Source organism: Poeciliopsis prolifica, unplaced genomic scaffold, assembly GCF_027474105.1.
Source record: "Poeciliopsis prolifica strain line A6 unplaced genomic scaffold, Auburn_PproV2 SCAFFOLD006, whole genome shotgun sequence".
Classification (NCBI taxonomy): domain Eukaryota; kingdom Metazoa; phylum Chordata; class Actinopteri; order Cyprinodontiformes; family Poeciliidae; genus Poeciliopsis; species Poeciliopsis prolifica.
In genome coordinates, this window is record NW_026562381.1 from 10,101,675 (window position 1) to 10,118,368 (window position 16,694).

Below are 16,694 nucleotides of genomic sequence, written 5' to 3' on the forward strand. Positions count from 1 at the left end.
AATAAATTATCAGCTTTCACTGCCCAGCACGCGAGAAGAGATGGGTTTTGTTTGAGCCTTAAATTGTGAAGAAATGTCCTGTCGTTAAAGGTTTTAAAAGTGTTTGTTTGCTTGCTTTTTCCCCAGCCTGGATAAGATTCTGGCTGCCATGACAATTGCTGCAGAGAGGAACAATAAAGAGAGATTTGCTCCAATTGTGGAAGGACTGGAGAACCACGATGCCCAGCAGCTCCAGGTGAGTAATTAGGCATGCACACAGCACACACAAAAACAACAAGCAGCGCACTGATCCAAATACCTCCACACTGCTCTGCTGTGATGGGATGAAGTGAAAAATAATTGATTGGGAACCCAAAACGGAGATTAAATAAAGTATTTTAGGAAAACTCCTACTTGATGTTTTGCACAGTGGACCCAGAGCGGACACGGTAGACGCAGAGCAGGCCCAGTATACAGAATGTGTCATATTTCTTCAAGATCCTAATGGGAGCAGACATGACTCAAATTGACAGTTTTGCCACTCTGTGTGTTTGGTCCATTTATACCTCCATCTCAGCTGTATTACCACATCTTTCATTGCTTCTGTCTTCATGTCGACTTGTCCACATCAAGTTCCCCCTAGGACATGACAAGATGTGATCAGAGTGCTATTATAATCAACTCAATGCTCCATTGCCACTTCTTTATTAAAAGAAAACACCTGCCTCATTGAGCACCTTCACTGAATGGCTCCTTTCTCTTTGCAAACCCATAAAAAAAGATGAAGTAAAAGAAATATATTGAGTTTGTCTTTCTTTCTTTGTCATATTTCCCCTTCCTCTGGCTGTTTCTACTCATCTTTTTTTCCCACATCCCACAAATACTTCCTCTTGCTTTTGTCTATGTTGCTGTCAAGCTGAATCTCGGAGGACTCTGTGAGAGAGGCCAACAGAGCAGCATACCTCTCTTCATTTTCACCAGTGTTCTTTAGGAACAGAAAAACAACTAACAGCAACAACAACACCACTAGAAGCTTTTTTTTTTGTCCTTAAGAGTCCAGAGCAAGGAATTACTTAAGGAATTAGATTAGCTGCAGGGCATGAGAAGTCATGAAAAAAAAGTCATGAAAGAAATTGATGAGGCGGGCAGCGGAGGAGAAACAAGATATTCTTTTATTAGTAGGCTGTTGTTTTTCCTTTAAATTTTGCCATTAATGAAATGAAGCTCTGCTAATTGTGGAGTAAATTAAAATGCTTTGCTGATACAGGGGTTTTGGGGGAAATTAATAGACTTTAAATCCAAAGGCTGTGATGTTCTGCACAGCTAGAGTTGGCTAATGTGATTAAAATGTGTTTTAGTGTAGTTAAGGCTACAGCTGAACATGAGGGAAATTCCCGGTTTCAAATTTCTTACATTTTCCAGCTATTAGTAGTTTAATTACAATTACAATTTCTAATCAAGAACTTTTAATTTTTGTGTCACTTTTAACGTAACGTCATGCAGAAATAAACAGAAAATACCCCAAATTTTGTTGAAAATAAATAAACACTAGGCTACGTGAATGAAAACACCCGTGAACTAAAACCATGGCCAGTGAATTATTTCACTAAAACTAGTGACCCGGCTTGAAATCTGATTGTAGTGATGAGATGCACTCAGACCAGAACCTTCAGAAACGCAGAAAGAACCAGAACCAAAGATGAAGAAGCAGCATTCGATTTTCATTTAATCTGGAAAAAAAAACATCCAGAAAACAATTTACTAAACCTTCATCCCCTTGTTTAGAGCTCACTTTGATTAATAACTGTAAAATAGATTAATTTTAGTCTGGATTGTAGCTTTCCATTACTTTTCTTTATCCTGCTGCTCCAATGCAGTGTTTGTTTTTAGATTTGTTCAGTGTGTTATGTTTTTATCATATAAACCACTTTAAGCTGCTTTGTTGCCAAAAAACCCTAACTGAACTAAAATCTTAATGAGATTTACATCCTTCAACTAAACTGTTAATTTACAGAGAGACAACAAAAGACCAAAATGCTTTCCTATATAAATATTTTTATATGTATCTTTATGACAAAGTTAATTTCTCTTGGTTAGAATAGACAAATATACCCAGATCCAAATATAGTGATGAAATTAACTCAAATAACACTGAAAGGTGGTTCAACAAAGAGTTTGTTCAAGGGTGTGTGCAGTCACACAAACAATTTATTGCATCTTTAAGATTTTATGCTGTTGTTTAGCTTTTTAGGTTAAATTGTAGCGGAATGTCACATTAAAGCTGGCAAATATTTTAAAATAAGTATAATTTTTTTTCACCTCACATGTTAACTGATTACTTTTGAGATGTGTTGAAACACTTAGGGAAGATTTTGGGGATTGGTTCGAAGTATAATGCAAGCAGAACTACGATGGAAATTTATGGTGAAATAGTAAAAACTAACTAGGAAAATCTACAAAAATGCGGCAAATTCAATTTAATGGTAAAAGGATGAAATTTGCATTAAGTGAAAAAAACCCAAAGCAACATATAGACCACCCTAGAGGTTTAGATATTTAAATAAAAAAGGTTTTCTACTCTATTATTCTATTTCTAAGTAATATGTAAAAGGTATGTAATAGTATTTTTGTATAGAAAAATCAAATATGAGAATGATTGTCCTATTGTTTGAAGATGTTTGGCAACCAGTAATTTTCTTCCTCCGTCCATCCTAGCTTTAACTTTCTTCTTTTTACAAATTAAAATTACAAATTTAAAGCCTGTCTTTTGTACAAATGTTTTCCATAAATGTATAATGTGTTAGAACATCAGTATTTTAAGACTAACACAAAGGACAGTGAACTTTAGAATGTTCAATTTGGAGAAGTCTTACATTTTTCCATGAAAAGCTTGACCATATCTGATTATATTCTTTCTTACTTATTCTTGTTTTCCTCGTCCAGTTCCTCACACAGAGAGAGATTTTGGCCCAGAGATGCTCAAACTGACAGTGAGAGGAAGCAGAATACATCCAAAGAAATGGATGTGACAGCCCCAAAGAATCAGCACAGCTGTGACTCTTATTAATAACACATAACAACATAGAGTGTTGGGTCAAGGTTTAAGAAGCCAACATTTCAGATTTTGTCCATGGGAATCCTTCAGCCTTTTATCGATTGTCTGTCAAAGGAAAAGTGCCTCATCTTTGGCTTGCTCCCTGAAAACACCTTACTTCTCATTATATTTCATCTGCTATTTCCTCCTCCTAACCCTTACTCATCCATCCACCCACCCACCATGCGCACAAACTCTTTTTTTCACTCTTTCTTCTTCCAATAAATCCATTAATAATGCACATCTAGTCAATAGCCTCACAGAACTGGACTGTGTTACTCATTTTACCTGATTCTTTCTTTACTTTTGTCCTCAGTGCTGCGGTTTAGGCTCTGAAGAGCAATAGTGAAGCAAGTACTGACTAACAACACCCAACATCAAGCAATATAAATCACGTTTTGCACTCTGAGCATGAAAAAAAGTAATAATTTTGTTTATGTCTCAGCAAATAGTTAGACACTATTGTACGTGGGTTTCATTCATTAAAATCAGGTAAAATCCTTTCTGCCAATGCCATAGAGTTTTTAGTGGTGGCAGTTTTTAGTGTGATGGTATAAGGCATCATCTCACTCCCCAAAAAAAGGACAAGATCCGTCATGATAGGAGGCAATCTCAATGGAGAGATGAATTAAGTTGGAGTGCTGCAACCAGTGGTGGTCGCATGTTTCCACTCTCAGGGATCAAACTCCGTCCCACAAGACGTCAATGTGTTGCGCCACAGAGCAAGCTTTATTGGAGACAACCGATGAAGAAAGCATGAAATGGCCTTCATGAAGTCCTGACTTCAACCCCACTGAACACAACCATTAGCAAACAGTAGGCACCACTAACAAAAAAGTTAGCTGCGCTAACCAAAGCACTACTCATAAACATTAGTTATTCTAACACTAAAGTCCTTCACTAACATGGTATTTAACATAAATTATTGCCAAAGCGCCAATTTAAGCCATGTATCAATGAACAGCATGTTACAACATATTATCCTCAAGAGGGTTAAATTTTTTCACTCACTTCAAAATAAGAACATGTATAAATGGCTAACTACATGAAGTTAACCAAAACTTTGACACACATTTTGAAGTAAATTCAACTTTTTCATAAAGCAGAAAAATAGATTAGCACTTTTGGATGAATTAGTTTACAGGAAGCTAAGTGCACTAAACACTTTAAATATTAGCAAAGCTCTAAAGCGCTGAAAAAACCCCCAGCAGCTCTACTATTAGAACCATAGCAGATTACAGCCACTGCAGCTGACTAAATTGTGACAAATGCTGCCTCTCACAAAGCAGTTTGGAGCCAAGGCGGTCATGCCAGTCTCGTGATGTTATGTTGTTCTCCCACACTCTACTGAAGTCTTGTTTTTTGATGTTGTTGTTTTTTTTTATGAAGGAATTAATGTTAAATAGCCAAATATACCTTGTTTCTTCAAACTCCATTAATCCCATATAATAAATGACACAAAACTGGAGTCAATAGTATATTAATCCGTTTGGTGTTGGCAGAGAGGATTTAACAAGTCACATTTAACTTTGCTGCTCAGCTTGCAAATGCATTATTCTTAAAAATAATTACTATTCAAAGAGAAACAAACAGACTTTCCAACGGTAGGAGATTTGCTGCCAAGTAATTGACTAAACACCAAATGTTCTTACTTTTTATGCTTGGTATATTTAGAGATGTACCAGTAAATTGGAAAGACATCTGAAATGGACCCATTCCAATTTTGATCTAGGATCAAATGCTCATAAAATCATTCTTTGCTCCTGTTTCCTGTTTATCGTCACATCAGACAACAGTATTAACTTTCTTAATATCTAAAATTTGTGACCTTTATTTGTGACATAAAGGTCACAAATGCTGTGATGCATGCCTTGCAATTAGTTTTTTTTTTACAGTTTAAGTTAAAACTACCACTAAAAAGTCTGCAATTCAGCCAGGAAAACCAAAATTTTAGTTTCTGTTTTGCTCATATGTTACTGGTTTTTTATTTTTGTGATCTCCAGGTCGCCTGCATGCAGCTGATCAATGCCCTGGTCACTTCGCCTGATGACCTGGACTTCCGGATACATCTACGCAACGAGTTCCTCAGATGCGGCTTAAAGAAGATCCTTCCTGTGAGTCAATGGAGAACAACTTGCAGTCAGATTTAGATCAGTCCTAACTTTATTGAGGAGGAATGAAGTGACCTAAATATTTAACGTATTCTTCATCTGCCAAACGAGATCAATGAAGACTTTTAAGTCAGTTCGGTTAAACTTTACCTCATCAAACCAATTACTTTGCTTCAATGAAGCAAGTCTTTTTCCTACTTCTGCCTTTTGGAGAAATCTATTCATTTATGTGCATTTTGAATGTTAGATGTAATTAAATTGATTTAATTATTTTTTCTTTAATGATTTTTGGAAAGAAAAATGGGAGTGACTGTATAGAAAAGCTTCAAAACAATTGGTGTGATTAATAGTAGCAAGGGCTTGTGGAAAGCGTGGTGCAGAGCTCGCACCTCTGCACTGCGCCGTTATTATCGGCAACCTCACCGTACCAGCTTCACACGAGCCGAAGGCGAGCGAGCTCCGGCTCATCACTCAAACTCTCATTTGTTGCAAGTGGGGTGAATGTGTCACAGAGCCAGTTGTTAATAAGTCATCCCAGCTGCTCCTGTTGATTTTTACGGTCATTACTTTAATTATCTCCATTTCTGCCCTCTGATATGAAAGAGCCTCTGTGTACAGTCGTTTATGAATCCCACATTCACCACTTTTATTGCCCGCATTCAGCGTGACACTCCTTCATCTAATTATGAGTTATGCTCAGGAAGGTGTGTATCTGTTGGCCAAGAAACAGTGAAGTCCGCCGAAAAAGAAAGCAATTTGTTTTGTTCTGATAGTCCTTGGCTGACTGTGTTTGCCTCCCTTCTTCTTGTCCCTCCTTTACTTTTGTGTGCCATTGTGCATCTCCCTGCAAACTAGTGCTGGTTGCTGGAGACAGATGGTGCACCCCCACAACGGTGCAAGGTGATTGATACCTACAGAAATTGGGTTACATTTGGCTGTGTCTCACCACATAAACTCTATTGCTGATGATTCATAGCGAAGTGGTAAAGAGCAACTCTGTGTCCCCTTGTGGCTGGTACAGGTGTGCAGGAATTGGTTCTGTCTGGAGCTGTTGGTGAGAGGGTTGATGCTATCTTAGTTTTCTTTTTATACCAAGACTGCTTTTGAAAAAGTTTTTCACATTTTGTCATGCTATACCCACAAACTTCAGTATATTTAACTGGAAGTTTTGTGATAAAACACTACAATACAGGAGGATTGCAGTAATTGTAGTAAGTGATTTGTAGTTGGAAGGTAATGTAAAAGCTACATTAACTGTGTATTTTATTTATAAAAAACACTTTTAACTCCTGGTACTTTCATTAATTTCCAGGAGTTAAAAAAAACAGAGGAGCTGGACATTCAGCTGAAGGTGTTCAATGAGAACAAAGATGAAGACGCCATCGAACTCTCCCATCGCCTGGACGACATCCGTGCTGAGATGGAATATCCTTTGGTCTTTTGTGTTACCACCCAGAGGAGTGATGTATATTCCTGCAGAACTAGTGATGTGCCTGTGCGTATCGTCGGTTTTGGTCCAGCTTTGCAGACTAAATCCGCTTCATGGCTTTGTTCATTAGTGGAGGATTAGATGAGTCAAAGCACAATATCCGGCTCTATCCCCAGACAGGTACCCTTAGTAAATAACCCAGTCATCTTAACCCATGACCTCTTTACTCCTTTATTTGCTCTTCTCCTTCAATCCTTTCCCTCTGCTCTTTAGTTTGACTTTGTCTTTTTGTGAGCTTTGAATTGTGAAAGACATTAATGAAACATAAAAAAAGTATGACATTAATATTTCTACCATCTTAATAAAGTAATTTATTTCAGTAATAAATTATACTGTACGATGGATTCCTTAGACACAGTGATATATTTCAAACCTTTATTTTAGCCTTTATTCTAGATTACTAGCTTACATTTAGTAAGAATTTGGTTCTGAGAGCAATTGAAATAAATTAGTATTAATTAAAGGGTCTTTTAATGCACCACTCTTATGTTATTGCTGTGACTCAGATCAAAAATAGAAATGCTGTATTAAAGCATATTGACAGAAAGTTTAGTGGAAGGAAAAAAGTATGTCAAAATGCATACTAGAAAGACTTGCTCACAATGCCAAAAGTACCAATATCCAGTTTAACGACCATGCTATGACTGTGATATCATGGCATTTTCAATATTAGACAAGTGAAAAATAAGACACTTAAATCCGACAAGCTGAATGTCAATATTAAAGTAACCTGGGCTCCATTATCATCTCAACAGTCCCTCAGGCTCACAGCTTCAGTAATTCATGCAAACGAACCCTTAACCAAGCATTTTCTTTATTTTTCAAGAACCTGACATTTTTATTGCTGCTTCTACCATATTTTTCCTTCCACTAAACTTTCCATTAGTTTGTTTTGAAAATGGACTCTGGGTAAATAAACGAAAACACAATGTTTTTCTTGGTTTTTTCTCATTTCTGATGAGCTACATTTGGGATTTTTCATTATGTGAAACCATAAAAATATATGCCTCACATTTCACTTTTGAAATAAAATCCTGAAATAAAAGGTAAAGACCCTGCCAATAATATTTTAATTCCCTGAGATGCACCTGTAGCTGCACCACTCGTTTCTCCACCTTTTAGCTCTGAAATTTTGGCGTGTAAGTAATAAGAGGAGCACAAATTTAGTCCTGAGTGGCAAACTTCTCCTGGCATCCAAGAAGAGCTCTTTAATAATTCAGAAATCTTCTCCCAGGCCATGTATGAATAGCTGACATTGTGAGCAGACGAACCAGACTCTGACATTATGTAGATGTTCGTTCCTGCTTCCATTTTCTTCCACAGCTCTTGTAAGGGCATAAAAGTGCCACGGTGAGTGACAGTTTGGTGTGACACTTGCGAGGGGAGGAGGAGTTGTGAATGTGTGCATAGAGATGGGCGGGTGGAGGTAGAGAGGTGTAGCTAGATTAATGATGTGCTTGAGCAGGTTCACAAATGAGAAGGCCTAATGTTTGTTTCCAAGGACAATGTGATATTGATCTGTGAGGTATGGTCCTGATTGGAAAACCCAGGTTACCCTTTGTTCTTTTGTCTGCATGGAGCGCACACACACACACACACTCGCAGCAGCAGAACCTCTACCACCTGAGCTCTGCACATGTGTCTTGTTTCTCCCAGCGGTTTCATAAATATTAACCTGAAGAGACTCCTCTGTCCAGCTCTTGGTCCAGGTGCTGAGGAGATGACTCCAGGCTCTAATAAATATTAATGAACTGTGGAATGGTGATTGATTGACCCCACCACTGACTGGCCTACATCACACTTGACTGCCACTCATGTTTATTCATTATTTGGAGAGAGAGCATAAAGTGACGGCGAGAGAAACTGAGAGTGAGAAGAAAGAGCTTCAGTTGCGTGAATGAGGGGGGCATGGAGGAGCTCAACGTTTTACAGCGGGGTTGCGTCCGAAGGTTAGTGATAGATGAACGAAGCTCGGCTCTCTCCCAGGGTGAGCTCCTTCTCCCCCCCCTGCCTTCTGAAATGCAGCTGTGGTGAGGTTATAATTGAATCTCCCAGGGCTGGTAATTCTCCCAGGTACTGCAGAGGAGAGAAACGATACTTTAGAAGAGCTTTAATTCCCCCCTCTGTTTCTAAGAGAAGAAAAAAAAAATATTTAAAGCATTTTAATTACAGACACTGTTAACATTGATTTGGAGAGCGGTGAAACAGCATTTAAAAGCATTGATCTTTTCCAAACGCAGTGAGGGATCTGGCAAGCGGAGCAACCCATAGATCATGAACACATTTCTCCGGCGTCTGTGTTGGCTGTGGCTGTTGATGACACTGTGGGTTTAAATACTTTAATGCAGATTGTGAAGAACTACAATTTGTGTTTATATTTGAATCGTCGTCACTCAAAAGTATACATTCACTCATGAGCATGAATGTTGTCTTAATTTGAGGCTTTGATTCATTTAGACGAACGAAGCAAGATCATTGATAATAAAACCTACCCAACCCTAGTAATAGAAAATGTCACTTAGCAAGATGATTGGTTGACATCGACAAGGACCTGGCATAATTCTGGTTGAATAATTGACCTCTCTTATAAAATAATTGTAAATTAAAATTGATCTGCTTGCTGACTTGGATCCAACTTTCTGTTGATATCAGGGGAAATATAAACATTTGAAGTTAGCCTTTCTGCTAATTTTTCTCTCCACTTTATACAATACAGCTGTATGAGTAGCGGTGAATCGCATCCTGTGCAATTATCTAAAATGTGTTCATACTTTCCTTTAACTTGCTTTGTTTGAGCATCTAATTTCCGTTTTTATCATCTTGTCCTCTTTGAACAGTTGAAAGATCAAAACAAATGCTTTTATTCGGGATGTATTGCTCATTAGACTTAAAGCATTAAAAGGCCCCTTAGATTTACAGGCTGCTTCAGATGTCGAGCCATCAGTGGATTCTCCTTTAAAAGCAAAGCTAAGACGCACAATCAATACCTTTTGCAAATTTTATCTCCCAGCATTTTTCTTCATGGTGCATGGCAGTTTCGATATAAAGGTTTAGCCTCACATATGCTTCTGCCCTGCAAAAGATCAGATCCTCAAGATTTAGTTGGTGTAGAAAAGTAAAGCATTGTGTGACTTTTTCATGTAATTAGTTTTGTATGTCTTGAAAGGTCTGGAGTGACAGGTGAACCTGTGGGAGCTTTCTTCAATGCCAGTCCCCCCTTCTCAACTTAGCAGTTTACTCTGTCACAGCTCCCCTGAGAGACAGCGGAAAAGAGAAATTATATCTCTGTTGACTTTTGTGCGATGATGCCTGTCAGAGAAGCTGAGCTGCAATCCATAAAAGAAAATAAAATAAACGCTTCTAATGAAAACAAACTGTAATAACCTTTAAATGTTCACAGGAGCTGAATAAGTTTGTCAGAATGGATGCTTTTATAGCTATCTGATTTAAGAAAAAAGTTGTTTTTCCCTTAACCTTGCTCCCTCACTGATATGAATGAAGTGTACCATCTCCTGTCAAATATGGTGAAAGACACCGCCTCGGAGACCTACTTTCTGTCAATCCTTCAGCACCTATTGCTTATCAGGAATGACTATTACATCAGGTAAGTTCTGTTTGGCTTTTACATACTGCTGGCCTTGTATTGACTGATGACCTGGTGAGGCTAGCTCTCACTCTGCCTCTATAACTGCAGATACAATACCCACAAACCCATCATTCTCATTTTACGTTCACCCAGGCACTTTTCTTTAACGGATGCCTGGACAGCCATAAAAATCTCCTCTCCGGACTTGCATCTGCCTTTTAAAAAAGAGACATTTAAAATTGTAAAGGAAAATTTGAGCTATTAGCTGCATTGTTAATCACAACAGGCTCAGTGATCAGGGTAATCAGTAGCAACTTTTTGATGTCTTTCTGCTCCTATACACCTGAATCAAATGGCTGAATTACCTCTTTGGCATGTCAGCAATATTTGTAAATGCCTTGTCATTACCCATTGATTAGATTCAGGTGTGGTGGGGCAGAGATGTGTCTCAAGGTTGCAGGACAGTGGCACTGCTTACTAATATTAGCGTGCAGTCTGATATCACTGCTGTTCTCTGTATTTTACGTTTCAGACGCTGCAGCAAAATGTTCACTAAAACAGGCTGCACGTCACATAAGATCAAATAAAGATCTATAAAAGATCAAATAAACATATTTTTTTTATTATTTTTTTAAATTGACATTAGAATATGAGACCAATGTGGGTGAGAAACCTCTAGTTGAAATCTGAAAACTTTAAAAAGGAACACCTTATTTGTTGTACATACACAACTCAACAATCAAGATAATCTCTGTGAGAAAATGTTTATCTGGTAATTCTATATCTTATAGAAGAAACAGAACGTCTTTAGTAAATCTTATTCTGAACTATAAAGTTAATTGCTTGTTTACAGAATGCAGCATTATTTCAACCAAATTATTCATTCACTTTTCAATAGCTTTTTTGTTTTTTTCAAATTCAAATTGCTTTATTTCTCCCAAAATAAATTAAATGTTCATACCATCCAAGTTTTTTCAGTCAGTGTGAAAAGTGATGCTGTGATCAGAAAGGTCTCCAGTAGCAGTCGGCCTGACAAAGAGTCTGTGTTGGCCTCTGAAAAAACCCTCAGATGATTTCTCTTCTCCTGTACAATTTTTCAATAACTTTACCAAATGATGGCCTGAAAGTTACAAACCAAAATATTGTTTAGATTTTGTATTTTTTTTTTTGGATCACGTCCTCCAGACTTCTGCCTACTGTAGCTTGACTCATTATCTGGGATAGAAGTGCTACATCACTGATATCCGTATGTTAAATTCTGCAAGTTTGAAGAACTCCAACCAACAACCTTAATTGGATGAGTGTTGGCTGTGTTGCACAGGAGAAAGCAGTCGTTTAATAGTTGGTAGTTCTTATTTCTTTGCACTGTCTGAATGATCGTCATCAGGGGAGCCGTTTCAGTCAGGACATCGTTTTGTTTTGTTGAGAATTAAGCCACTCTAAAATGTAAGCTGCCTGATGTTTGAAAAAGCAGATTAGTCAGTGACTGTAAAATGAGAGTGTGACTTATTTTAATAGAGAGGCTCTGATTAATTTCTTGCTGCGTCAGAACTTTTTGCAGAACTGCAACTTAAAAAAAAGAAAGTTGGAAGATAACTTGAGGATGAGAGGAGGTGGATGAATTTACTAAAGACAAGTTGCTGTCCCCTTGGAGTCATGAATAATGCATTCCTCATCTATTCGGAGGAAGTGAGAAATAGAATTCACATTAACCATCCATGTCTACCTCTGCTTCGTTGTCCATGTTCAGCTCCTTGAGGCAGAAGCATGAAGGGATCAGTTGAACCGCTCATGAAAAATCCCGTAAAGTTCTTTCAAAAGATATGTTATGAGTTTCTTTTCCCTTCAACCATCCAAACTAATGCAAGAATGAACTACATTACAAGTAGAAATGCATCGAGTGAGACATTTAATTCCCTATACATCACAGCTGCAGATTATGGAAGATGGAGAACTAATGCAGTCTAAACAGCTTTTTAAATAAATGTTGTATTTTGATTTAAGGTTGGATGAGGTGAATATGAGGAAGAACTCTGAATCCAGACCAATTTACAAAAAACATGAGCTTGTGTATATTATTTTTGTCCACTGTGTTGGGCTTTTTCAAAGTAGTCCCACCCATCAAAATTATTTATGTGTAGTCATGTTGCAGCTACAAAACTCAATGGATTCTTGAGATGTTATATCCTAAAACTTTAGATAATTGTGAATATACATAATATATGTTAGTGACTTAATTCTCAACTAACAACCTATACAATTACAGCTTTTTGAGTGCATCTACTAGCTCTGCATTTCTGGAGATGGAAATTTTCAGCCCAGTTGGATTTTGACTGAGCAATTTTTCACATAAACATCCTTCGATCTAAACTATCACTTTGCAGCCTTTTGTAGTTATAATGGTAGGTTTTGTCATTTCCACAAATATGATTTTCGATTTAATTTTCCTGATGAGTTTTGTTTTGTAATTTTCTCTAACAAACCTCTTAGGCGTTTGCAGAACAGCTGCATTTATACTGGGATTAAATTAAACACAGCAGGTGTTGGCTGTGTCTTCTGAAGGCAGTTTGTTGCTTTATATTTTATTTAGTATTATACCCTTACATTTCTCAGCACGCGTCTCAGATTTTTATTTTTAACATGTTTTGAAAACTTTATATCTTTTTGTATATCTTCCCTTCCCCCATTATTTACATATTTGTGTTGATCTGTTGCATAAAATCCAAATGAAATGAACAGATGTTTGTGGATTTGACGTGGCAAAGTCCAGAACATTTACAAGGAAGTGTATTTCCCCTTTTCTTTTTCTTTATCTCACTCAATTTTCCATTTGCTACCACTTATTATTTTAAAATATTATATAATTAAGCATTTGTTTTTTAAACATTGCAGTCTTCTAATTATGAGTGAACCCGCTCTGTCTACTACAAAGTCTCCAAACAAAACAAAAGTTGTATGTTTTCTTTTTCCCCCTCCAGGGCTGGGTTTATTTTTGATAATTAATCTTTCCTTGCAAGTGTAATGAATTGGAACAGATCAAACCCACCCAGCAATAACAGAGCAGAACTGCTCTTTTGGAGCCTGGTGAGAGGGGGATTACACTGGTTATGTGGAGCAGGGCTGGATCAAGTGGCTGAACCACAAGTTATCACTAAAAGAAATGAAGGTGCCAAAGAAAAAGAAGAAGTTGAGGATGATACTGGGGACATGTGCTCGCTTCGGGAGCCCAGGCCTGCCCACTGTGGAAGGGCCCTGACAGTTCTGGGTCACTCTCTCCATCTCTAGTTATCTCCACCCGGTCTCTATCTGCTCGGTGGCGGCGGTGGAGGATGGAGGACGAAGGGGAAAATAGTGTGGCTTATTGAGATAATAATGTGGTGTGCATTCATGACAGTTGTAAGCCGAGTCCCCACGGTGCTTAAGCCATGCGGGGCGACGTGCGAGCTTTCACCAGCTTGTGCCAGTCATGAGTGGGTGAATCCACCAGCTCAAGATTAATGTGTGGCATTTCATGCTTTCAAAACAACACACCTAAATGCTGGTTTATTCTTATTTGCTTTGGCTGAATATTTATTTTATTTTTTTTTATAAAACAACATTTGTGTGCCCTGCCCACAAGTTATCGCAGTGGAAAAATAGACTTTGAAATTAGCTGTTAAACTTAAAAGGGCAGATATTAACTCTGTTTCATTTAATGTTTGATGGCAACAAAGTGCTCTCATGTTCCTTTTTATTTTCTCACTGACATACTTTGTTTATGTTCAGTTTTTAGTCTTTTTGGACAAAATTAACTCACCTGGCAGCAGACACTTTGTTCACAGTTCTGCCTGCTGTAATCAATTATCACATTTTAGCAGCAGTAATGCTTCCCCTCCTTCTCGCTCAATGTTTTTCACGCAGAACCAACAGACAGCCAAACCTTTGATCAGACTGAAGTCCTTATCTAATCTAAGTCGTCTTAAAACCTCAGGCTTTTAGACGTCTGCGGTTATAAATCAATTGGACAATCTAGAGGAAGCTAAAAATATTAAACTCCAGCATAGTTATGTACCACGGTGGATCTTTTACCGTCATCCACTGGTGTAAAATAACAAAACACATTAAAGTGTAGTTGTTTTTTTCATTAGGAATTTAATGGTGATCAGAGGGACTTAATCGACGACTGTACTTTGAATTTATTTCTGTGCTGTTACCAAAAACAAACTGAATAATTTCCTTTGATTATTTAATCAGATCACTGTTTCCCAGATGCTAATGGATTTCTCTTTTAGTAATTATGCGTCAATGATTCACTTCAGATCTGTCCGCCCAAACATTCACAAATTACTTAAGTAGCTTAATATCACTCACCAAATCATCTGTTAGCCTCTGAAAAGATATGAAGCATGGTGAGGATGTTTTATATGTAGATTCTGTCAGAAGTTGATGCTCACTCTGGTTGTTGAATGTAAGGACAATTTTGTTTTACCGTTGACGTTAAAATTGATATTTAATTGTGTACAGAAAGGCCCAATTCACTCTTTCACTAATTTTCACTCACATTTTTTACTATCTTGTCCCTTTATATTTCTTTTTCTCCCTTAAGGGAGCTTTTTTTCCCTTTTCTACTTCATTTATATACATGAATGTTATCATATTGCATTTCTCTACTTTCATTCGGTACGTAAAGTTTGCATTTATCTGCATGACTTAATCAGCATGTTTTCTTGTCTTACCATTTTTGTGAAGTGATTGAGAGGATAATGCCTCCTTGTCAGTTCATTCTTACACCACTGGGAAACAAGCAGTCATGTGTCAGACTTGTCCTGCATTTTTGTTATCCATGTTGGCCAGCTTCACATTATACTTATATATTACATTATATAATTGCATATTCATATGTGTCTGTAGATATTACAGTGATGATTTAGTCAATTTTTCAAAGTTTTCAACATTTTTTCTCCAAGTGTGCGGTCACACCACTACAACAAAATATGTATTTATTTTAAAGGTTTCATATATTGAAACACATTAAAACAATAAACAAACTTTGTTTTGTAACCAATTTTGACTCTAAAAAGTTGACTAAATACCATTTTTGTTTTGGTTTGTTTGTATGTGGTGATTCTATAAATTTGCTGTTGAAAGCTTTTACTTTTATGTGTTCAAGTGTGTGTTTTTTTTGTGTTTTGATGTTTTGAGGAGGCCCAGCAGGAGACATCAGTTTGATGTCTCAGAACCCTTCCATGCGCTTGAAAAGTGAAGTTTAGTTTTAGCATATTAGGTTGTTGTCTGGTTGCCTTGGCTGACAGTTTGTCAAACATCTGCAACCCAAGATGAAAATTTAACTTGCAAAGTAGACGCTGTTAAGCTAGTGGAAGAATAAAAAAGAAAACAAAAAAAAACTAAACAAATTTAAACATCAAATGCTGGCCTGTGTTGGGGTTAAAAAATAATTACTTCTCAGTTTGAAGCTCGGCTTAAGATGGCATTGTATTTGCTAAATGTCACTTGCAATTAAAGTTGATAATGTTACACAGAAAAGGTCACACAGCAACCTGCGTGGTGGCGACGGACTTTCAGGCTGATTCACAGTCCGTGTTTGAAGACGCCACGCTCCCAGTCACACTCCCAACTGCCTGGCATGTTTTCCTGCCCATTGTGCCTTTAATTACACACATTACACTGATTAGATTTACATTTCAGTTTTTACGGTCACCCTAATTGGCAAAGAAGATTGCAAATTATGCAAGGGGGCAGGCGTAGCATTGGCGGCCGTCAGTCACCTTGAAATGGACAGATGATCGTGTGGTTGGTTTCTGTGTAGCCATTAATCTGCTAAATTTACGATAAGGGTGAAGCAAGTGATCAAATTTAATGGTGTACCTATTTTCTCCAGCAGCAGCCTTTTCGACATGGCATTTTGTGACCTCTACTTGGATAAGGGAATCATTTGTGGTTAATTAGCCTCATGGGCTTTGTGTCACTCATATCTTTCATGTCTAATTGTTCTGCTTTGTCTCGTGACCTCTCTCAGACCTCAGTACTACAAGGTGATCGAGGAATGTGTGTCTCAGGTGGTTCTGCATCGCAGTGGGACGGACCCTGACTTTGGTTACAGTAAACGATTGGATGTGGACTTCACTCAGCTTATTGGTAACTTTTTCAACTACTTCATACTTCAAATGTCTGTGTTGTCTGTTTGTTGGAAAATGCTAATATTTCTGCTAATGCTAATATTTTTTGATACTTGTGTTGTATTCTTAATTTTTGACAAGATACTATTATTAAAGTAGGGTTTAACTATAGTATTCCTTAAAATAGTTATTTTTACACATGCAAATACAAAAGTATTCATTTTGTATGTTCAATTAAAACGTTTAGAAAAGTGTAACCAATTTAAAATCAACCTACAGAAAAGAGGAAAAAAAGGAAAACTAGCCCCTACAACTAGTA

General features: G+C 37.4%; 1 protein-coding gene across 6 annotated transcripts in view; it reads left to right on the forward strand.

The window, feature by feature from the left end:
* Nucleotides 1-16,694, forward strand: part of LOC129360700 (protein diaphanous homolog 2-like) — a 431,171-nt gene that overhangs the window by 128,866 nt on the left and 285,611 nt on the right. For all 6 annotated transcript variants that reach the window (XM_055031060.1, XM_055031065.1, XM_055031064.1 and 3 more), the window contains 5 exons: nucleotides 127-235; nucleotides 5,077-5,187; nucleotides 6,497-6,609; nucleotides 10,161-10,277; nucleotides 16,276-16,394. In XM_055031060.1, the coding sequence (XP_054887035.1) occupies nucleotides 127-235; nucleotides 5,077-5,187; nucleotides 6,497-6,609; nucleotides 10,161-10,277; nucleotides 16,276-16,394 (569 nt within the window). The remainder of the gene's footprint in view (nucleotides 1-126; nucleotides 236-5,076; nucleotides 5,188-6,496; nucleotides 6,610-10,160; nucleotides 10,278-16,275; nucleotides 16,395-16,694) is intronic.